This window comes from Engraulis encrasicolus, chromosome 4, assembly GCF_034702125.1.
Source record: "Engraulis encrasicolus isolate BLACKSEA-1 chromosome 4, IST_EnEncr_1.0, whole genome shotgun sequence".
Classification (NCBI taxonomy): domain Eukaryota; kingdom Metazoa; phylum Chordata; class Actinopteri; order Clupeiformes; family Engraulidae; genus Engraulis; species Engraulis encrasicolus.
In genome coordinates, this window is record NC_085860.1 from 30,152,872 (window position 1) to 30,162,145 (window position 9,274).

At 45.0% G+C, this 9,274-nt stretch overlaps 1 protein-coding gene across 1 annotated transcript in view; it reads right to left on the reverse strand.

Annotated features, from left to right (window-relative positions):
• The window catches only part of nell2a (neural EGFL like 2a), a 100,464-nt gene that overhangs the window by 53,166 nt on the left and 38,024 nt on the right, over positions 1 to 9,274 (reverse strand). The window contains exons 10-12 of the mRNA XM_063197119.1: positions 8,840 to 8,928; positions 7,407 to 7,509; positions 6,638 to 6,766 (exon numbers count right to left, since the gene is read on the reverse strand). Coding sequence (XP_063053189.1) covers positions 6,638 to 6,766; positions 7,407 to 7,509; positions 8,840 to 8,928 — 321 coding nt within the window. The remainder of the gene's footprint in view (positions 1 to 6,637; positions 6,767 to 7,406; positions 7,510 to 8,839; positions 8,929 to 9,274) is intronic.

Consider the following 9,274-nt stretch of genomic DNA (forward strand, 5'->3'; position numbering starts at 1 on the left):
TGCCAATTACCCTCCATCTGCCTGGTCTAATTATACAGCAAAGTAAAATAAACGCAGCCAAAGTGCACAGCACAGACAGTGCCGCTGCATGATGGGCTGAAATATCCTCGGGACCGTACACAAACCTTTCGAGCGAGGCCAGCAAGGTATTCAGGATGCTGGAGTCTTTAGTCTACCCATATTAATGTATGATTACCAAGAAAGGGACCAGAGTTTGACCAGAACCACGATCTTTACTTTACAGCTCCCTATTAGCTGAAAGGAGTATTTTAAAAAGGCTGATGTGGGCCAAAAAATAACCACAGGTGAAAAGGATTTAAGATGGTATGGGTGGGGGTTTTGGGAGGGGGGATAGACATTGGCTTTGAATGTTTTCATTTCACCTTGGTCGATTGATTTACTTACTGTACAGCTCAACTCTTAGCTAATGGTGCAACTCAGGGAAGTATTGGCAGATTTAGCCCAGTGTAGAAGCAAGCAGATTCTGTGCTGCTGCCAATTATTAGAAAGCTGACTGCACACTCTTTGGTTTTTGTGTCTGTGCAGGCTTTCTGTGTGCTCAAAATGAGCACGGCCAGACAGTCAGCATATTGGATTATTATGCAACGCTAAATAATAGCATAAGTTGTTGTGAATATGGGCAATGAAAAAAAAACTTTCACATCAAATCAGAGTCCCTTCCCAACTAGTATCTTGTTCACATCATTAAAATGGTGCTGGCATTCACTCACTAAAATGCTTTTTTTTTCAGCCTTTCTGATTTTTTCAGCCTTTCTGATAGCAGACGGACTCGCCAGCAAATTGGCCTTGATTGGTATAGGACACCCCCTCTTTCAGTCTAATCAGCACCTACATAATCACACGTCTACTGACAACTTGACGAACAAGGGGACAAAGATGCTCATCGATGCTCTGCAGCCAGAAGACAAGGCGTATGATTAAATCATATGTCCGGCATTAGACTCATTTTAGCACTTTGATGGGCAGCCTACCATTCCAGCAATGATGGACTAATCCTCTACTATTAGTGCAATGGTTTCGTCTCTTCCCTACCTGGGTTTTGCAGAAATTGGGATTCAAACGAGTGTTTTATATTGAGCGGCGCTCTCTTTTCTACCTGGGTTTGGTAGAGCAGGGGAAGCAGGGCTCAGTCGGTGTGTTTCTACCCGTCTGAGCAGAGCTGTGCTACGGCAGAGGCGAGCCCAGCATCCCCCTGAGTCTCCCTCGCACCACAGTGTGGATGAAAAATTTACAGAGGAGTGATCTCATAGCCTATTTTTAGCTCAGCAATGACCTAGGACTACTTTAAAGTACTACGCTTGGCTTCTCTCGCTTAAGTAAAAAAGCAACTTTGAATCTCATTTGTTGCCACCTAATTTTGCTGTCAGGCAGGTGTATTTTAGTGCATGGGGGATTTTAGCTTAAGTGGCTCAAAAGCACACAGTTAGCCAAAGACTGTCATTTGGGTGCAATGTCTAGACCAAAACATCTTGTGATAGCAGCTCTGTTCATGTACGTTTAAGTTTATTATTATTATTATTGTTGTTGTTGTTGTTGTTATGTTGTTGTTGTTGTTGTTGTTATTATTATTTCGCTCAACCAGTGGAACATTTTAAACAAAACAAAATGTGTATCTAATTTTCATAGGAACATGCTGTCAAATGCATAGGCAGACACCTGAATTGTCTTAACTGTCTTAACTGTTGTGTAACACAATAGAAAGAAATTCATATGAAACTCCTCTTCATATGGAACTCCTTCCATCCATTCCACCACATCTTTGTCAAAATTATTTACAGTAAGTGAGATTTAAAAAACGTAAAAGCTTTAAATACATAGAAACAATGTTTTCTTTCCTTAATGAAAACCTAACAAGTTACTCTATTCCACAGAGCTCTGAAAACATCTACGGTGCCAGCTACGCATCTATCAACTCCCACGTGCAGCTCCATCAAGACAGACCAGACAGCTGCAGTATCAAACGCATGTTCATTTTTAAAGTGATCTTTTAGGTTTACCCGAAGTTTGTCTCTGCGGTGGTGACTCAACGGAGTGGTATGCATGTTCTTTTAAAAGAACATGGGGTCACAGTCTGCTGCTGACGGCGAAGGCAGGCAGACAGACAGCACCGCTGCACTACCTCAGACCAAAAGCAGCTGTGCGCAGACTCTATTCATTTCCGCCAGGAGAGCGATAGCATCTCTCATCAGGCAGAAATGGCCGATGCAGGCCACAGCCAGCCAATTACCATGCCAACTGTTGGCATTAGCGACGTGTCGAGAGCAGGTAAGGTGAGGCCAGGGAGCGGGGAGAGAGGGGGGTGTTGAGAGCAGGAGGGGGGGCAGTGGTGGTGTTCACACTTGTCTCTGACCATTAGCCCTCCTGCCAAGCAGATGAGCAAGTTTCATTAAAAATCCCACTGATCCCCCCACCCCCTGCAAGACGAGGCGGAAGCCAGGGCTACTCTCGCAACATGGATGGAATCCATTTGTGTGGACTGAAGAAAGTAGGGCACAGGAGGCGGAGGACTGGAGGAGGGGTGGTGGAAAATGGGAGAGGGAGTGTGGGTTGGGAGGATTGGGGTGGTTGAGACATTGATGACTTACTCCCTGTGAAAAGGGGAACTAGTGAAGAGGGGGAAAAAAAAAGAGATAAAATCGGGCAAATCCACTACGAAGCTGCATCGCTGCACAAACATTCCAGGTGACCCAGAAAAGGACTTTAGAGCCATGGGGGAGTGATGCATTGGCTCATGTTGTGGACCAATCAGTCATGGGGGGGGGGTTATGGGGGTTAACCAATCGACCACTCATTGTAAAGGGAATTGAGAAATTATCATCACTGGTGGATAAGGGCAAAGGTGTTTCACAAGCTCTGATTTAAAGTAGTGAGATGGCATTATGTTTGACACTGATGGATGCATAAAAAACTCACTTCAAGAAAAGAGCAGCAAAGAGTGATTGAGGAGCAACTTAGAAAAATGTCACACATAGCATTACCCCTTGTGTTCATTATGTTCGTCTTAAAGAACAGGGCCACTCTATACACACATACACGCGTTACCTTAACAACGTCACAACACAATGCCTTTTGCTACCAATTACTGGCAGTTTAGAAGCAAAGAGAAAAAAAAACGCTCAACTGCATGAGAGTGCCTGGAAAAGGGTATGGAGTAGGATGGGATGATCAATCACTGTCTGTTTTAGCGGAGGAGGAGGAGGAAGGAGGAGGAGGCCTGCATGAAGTCTACGGCACAGCACCTGTGGAGAAGCCGCTAATGAATGGCCTTCCGCATGATTGATGCCCGTGCTGATGGTCTGCCTGCCGCTCGCTCAAATGTCACTGATTGATAAACGGCGCCCAGGAACGAGACGCGTGCCAACCAAGAATCAACATCTCTCCCTGACGACGTCCCCTACATCCCCCAATTCTCCCGTCTGACAAAAATCTCCTCAGGTTTTTCCCGCTCTTCCCCCCGTGGGAATACTGTGGATCAATCATCAGGTGGCGAGAAAAAAAAAGAAAAGAAAAAGGAGGCGGATTACATCCCAGTCACTGATAAGCGCAGTGTATGGAGTCTGGAAGCACTTGCTTCGCCTTCCATTCTCGTACATCATTGGCATTTCTTTTCACACAAAATCGCCTTCAAATTTCTGGAGTGTGGTAGGTAGGGCTGCATTTTCCTCCTCACAAGCACTATAGATGCCTGGAGGACACAACAAAGGCCACAGAACTCTGTCTGTGAATGGTATGATTACCAAAGACTTATACAGAAAAATATAGACCCCTTGTCATGATTGACATGATTGGAAGAGCAGAGTTGGGCAATGTTGTGAGGGGCATGTGTGAAAAACAATAATCTAAACTAACAGGATGTCACAAGTAGGGCTGGGTAAAATAATCGATTCAATCGATAATCGATCAATATCATTTAAAATTCACATAATCGATTCACAAGGCACAAAATCGATTTTTTGGTTCTTTTTCTTTTTGTTCTTTTTGTTTAATTTAGGTCTACAGAAAATACCTGATAGGTATTAGTCAATTAGGAATAGGCCTACTTATTACAAATTAGCAATCTGTTAACACTGTCAAGCCACAGCCCTTTGACATTTTGATATAAAAATAGGCAACAGCATCTTGTGGGGGAAATCCTGGCGCCAAGAAGGGAACGGATTGAATCGATTCGGAATGAATCGAATCGAATCGAATTGAATCGTGATTAATCGATTCAAAGCCCTAAGAATCGAAATCGAATCGATACAGGAACATGGCTGCAATACCCAGCCCTAGTCACAAGTCCCCCGCACCTCGCTTTGTCCAAGCCAGCGTGTAAACTAAGATGGCAGATATCCAGAGATTTATCATAATAAACCATTTCCTGGAACCGCAATGACCCAAGGGAGGGGACGTGACAAATCCCCATTTATGCAGTCTGCAGGCAGTCCGGAACTGATCCACACTTTGCTCCCATGGACATGCCCTCCCTATCTAGGGCAGTCATGGGTAAGCGGTTAGGGCGTCAGACTTGCAGCCCAAAGGTTGCCGGTTCGACTCCCGACCCGGCAGGTTGGTTGGGGGAGTAATTATCCAGTGCTCTCCCCCATCCTCCTCCATGACTGAGGTACCATGAGCATGGTACCATCCCACCACACTGCTCCCTTGGGGCGCCATCTGGGCTGCCCCCTTGCACAGGTGAGGCATAAATGCAATTTTGTTGTGTGCAGTGTTCACTTGTGTGTGCTGTGTCACAATGACAGTTGGAGTTTCCCAGTTGGGCTTTCACTTTCATCTATCTATAATCATTGGTGTGGTAATGGCTTAGATCAGTGTTTTGTTTTCAGGAATTGTTCAGATGGTATGGTCCTTTACACACTGTTTCCACTATGGCCTAATGGCCTTGTGATCAGACAGAGGCCAGTTTGTATCCCAAATCAATTGGAGGCCTTTGTGTGCTCTCAAGTACCCTCATCAATGGCGGAAGAGCCCTTGTGCAAGGCACCGACCTTAAAGGGACACTGTGTGAGATTTTTAGTTGTTTATTTCCAGAATTCATGCTGCCCATTCACTAATGTTACCTTTTTCATGAATACTTACCACCAGCATCAAATTCTAAGTATTCATCATGACTGGAAAAATTGCATTTTTCATATATGAAAAGGGGGATCTTCTCCATGGTCCGCCATTTTGAATTTCCAAAAATAGCCATTTTTAGCTGCAAAAATTACTGTACTTGGACCATACTAGAAAATATTTGTTTATTACTTAGTAAACTTTCATGTAAAGATCAAATTTGGCAATAGGCAGCCCAGTTTCAATGAGCAGCATAGTTGCAGTACCTTTTTTTGACCATTTCCTGCACAGTGTCCCTTTAATGTTGCTATGGAGTCTGTGACTGAGTGACTAACAACCTGTACCTAAATAACCTTCAATTGTGTTGTCCCTTGTGGGGTCCTCTGGCACATCGTACAAACCACTCGTACCATATATGCATGGGGACCTGGGTTCGATTCAGGCCTGAGTCATACCCCAACCCTACCCCATCTCTCTCTGCCCACTACATTCTTGTCACATCTTCACATTCCTGTCAGCCATGAAAAGCCCCAAAAAATGTTTTAAAAGTTGCTTTGGATAAAAGTATCAACTAAGCGGAACGTAATACAGTAGATATGTGTGTGCTTGACCTACACGTTTGCAGCAGGGGTGTCATCGTTGAGGGGGTAGAAGCCATTTTTGGTATGCACATTTAAACACTAACAATAATGGAGTACATCTAATTTACTGTACAGCGTTTGTATAGGCAGTACGAGCGCATGTGGCTTGTTAGCACTTTCACAGTAGGTGTTGTCATCGCGGACCAGGCCGAAGCCGTCCTTGGTGTGTTCATTTAACAACTGTGGCATAACAATAATGGAGTAGGTCTTATTAACTGTGCAGCATTTGTATGATGGGAATGAGAGTGCATGTGTTTGGTTAGTACTTTTGTAATAGGCGTTGTCATCACGGAGCGGGTGGAAGCCGTTCTAGGTGTGTTAATTTAAACACTGTGGCCTAACAATAATGGAGTAGGTCTAATTAAAGGGGCACAAGGTAGGATGACGTAGTTTGTTCGGTGCCCGTGGCATGCCTGTCTCAAAATCTACACCGTTATGAAAAAATGCTGTTCAAATTAACTCGCCGTTAGACCGTTTTTTTTTCCATCACAGAATGCCAGCAGAGGATACAAATCTGAATACGGTATGTAAAGCGATGTTTTCAAATGAAAAGTGTTTCCCACAACACTCATTCGCACTGCGCTGTCAAAACTTGCATGTGGGGTTTTCTGACAGCGGACCGCGGAAGTGCTCGCGAGAGCCATCGTTCACTTACTAATGACTCACATACGCATCGGCTGACTCGGGACCGTGATTAATTAAACGTTTAATCCTACCTGGAGCCCCTTTAACTGTACAGCGTTTGTATGAGCGGAATGAGAGCGCATGTGTTTGGTTAGTACCTTCGCAGTAGGCGTTGTCATCGCGGAGCGGGCGGAAGCCGTCCTTGGTGTGTTCATTTAAACACTGTAGCCTAACAATAATGTGGTAGGTCTAATTTACTGTACAGCGTTTGTATGAGAGGGCATGTGGTTGGTTAGTACCTTCACAGTAGGCGTTGTCATCGCGGAGCGGGCGGAAGCCATCCTTGCAGCTACAGCGGGCCGCCGCCTCCAGGTTGACGCACTCTGAGTTCTCCACGCAGGGGTTGTCCTCCGCACAGAAGTCATAGCCTGCAGGACAGGGACAGGTACGGGAGGCGGCAGGGGAACAGTCAACACCTGCACACTAACAGGGACACTCTGCACTTACAGTACGTGGTATGAGTCTTTGATTTGGTATGAAAACCTTTTTCTGTATTTGAAAATAGCCGAAAATAGCTCTGTGTGTGTGTGTGTGTGTGTGTGTGTGTGTGTGTGTGTGTGTGTGTGTGTGTGTGTGTGTGTGTGTGTGTGTGTGTGTGCGTGCGTGCCTGCGTGTGTGTCAGACAGAGAGAGAGAGAGAGAGAGAGAGAGAGAGAGAGAGAGAGAGAGAGAGAGAGAGAGGGAGAGAGACGGGAGAGATTTCCGAGTGTTGACAGTACATGATTGGATGTGTGTGTGTGTGTGTGTGTGTGTGTGTGTGTGTGTGTGTGTGTGTGTGTGTGTGTGTGTGTGTGTGTGTGTGCGTGTGCGTGCGCGCATGTGCGTGTGCGTGTGCGTGTGCGTGTGCACGTGTGTATGCATTTGTTTGTGAGGTCTACGTCTGTGTGTGTGTATTTGGCATTTGTTTGTGTGTGCGTGTATGTATGCATGTGTGCTTGTTCAACAACGATAGCATTCCAACAGATGGGACAAGGCAGTACAGGGAGGGGTTTTGGGGTACACAACGCACCTCTGCAGACTTTACAGCATCTGTCTATGAGGGTGATCTGCTCCACGTCTGGGCAGTTGAGCTCCGGGCAGCTAGGGGTCACCACCCTGTGCACCGTCCCATCCTGTTCAGGAAAAATATGGCAGACAGTAAGGACTCCATCTAACAGAACGAGTCATCACTTTTAAAAAATGTACCTGCGTTACCTCTTTTATGGTCAGTTACCACATCACGTGACCTGAGGAAGGTCGACAGGCCGAAACGTCAAAATAACGTCAAAATAAAAACTTGTTTATTTAACTCGAGAGTGTGTGGCATTTCTCTCCTCCTGCAAGTGTTTTACTGGTTGCCAGCACCTCTGTTTCTGGTGTGCGTTTTGCACCTTTACTCATCCGTTACCATCTCAACCATTAAAAAATCATGTAGGTAGCTAAAACTCAAAAATGTTCATATACAGTACAAGTAAACTTGTTACCCAGTTAAAAAAAAACTGGATAAATTAACCTACAGCAGTGTTTCTCAAACTTTTCCTGTCATTCCCCCCTTCAGAAGAAGGGTGTCTGTCTGCGCCCCCCTCGAGCAAAATGGTTACGAAAATACAAATAAATAGGCCTTCGTAAAGTTTATTAGAGCCTAATATACACATATATGGCCTATGATGTTCTCTAAATATTAGTGAATAAATTAATGAATATATTGTGATTGTAAAGTGAATGTGTTGACTTAATGGCAAAGCAGCAAAGTATTAAAAAAGAAAAACCTTCTGACTCCACCCCCCCCCAATACCTCCACGCCCCACTGTGAGAAACACTGACCTACAGGAAGTGGTAGCCCTGCTAAAAGATAGCCTGCTCTTCCATTACATGATTTACCACTGCCACTGAAGTTAACTCAACCTAGTTTACTATTTAACAAGCTTTGTGAAATAACCCCCAGTTACATAACTCAACTGGCATTCTCTACCTACAAATGTAACAATGTACACACACGGCTCTACATGAATGCCGCTTTAAATAGCACTGAACAAGAAAAAGAGAAAAGCAGCAATGCATTCATTCACATATTTATGTATTCAACCACAAGTCAAATAGGGTCACGTGTAATAGAGATGCTCGTTGAATATGATTTTCACAGGTGACTGGCATTTGTATATAGTGGCTTGATTGAAATACGGAAAGCTGATGATGGTGTTTATTAAAGGCGTCACAAAAGCGTACATCCATTACGCTCCGCTGAATAATAGACCGGCTGCCTCAGCACCGGCGGCAAGAGACCACAACAGGCCTTAAGTGAGTTGTCAAAGCCGAGCTGCAGCGTACGCCAACGAGCGAGTGTGTGTGGGTTGGCATTTTTTATTAAAAAATAAATACATAAAAAAAATAAAAAAATAAAAAATAAGGCACTTGCAGGCAAAGAAATGTAACGTCGACGAGACTCCATTAAAAGCTACTTACTCGGCACTGCAGCAGCATACACATGCCGTTCTCGCGGAAGGTTCGGCTCTCGCCCTCCAACAGATGCCTGCCGTTGAACAAGCACACCGCTGCAAAACACACACACACACACACACACACACACACAGACAAACAGCAGCGCTGTCAACACAGGCAGACAGCAACCAACGCAACGCGCACCCACCGTTGTGATATTGACAAGTGCAGGCAAATTATAACAGCCTTCATCCTAAGAAACATGGCAGGCCGGTGGGTGGATTCATAACTATCATTTTCACATAGCATGATGAAAGCGATTATGGCTTTGACACAGTACATCAGGTGTGTTTGCCTTCAATGTCACGGCATAATTTGAGAGGGCAGAGCGGCGGCGGCGGCAAGGGGATGGATACGTGAGGACTTTTCAAACAAACAGACACACGAACGCCGCGTCTT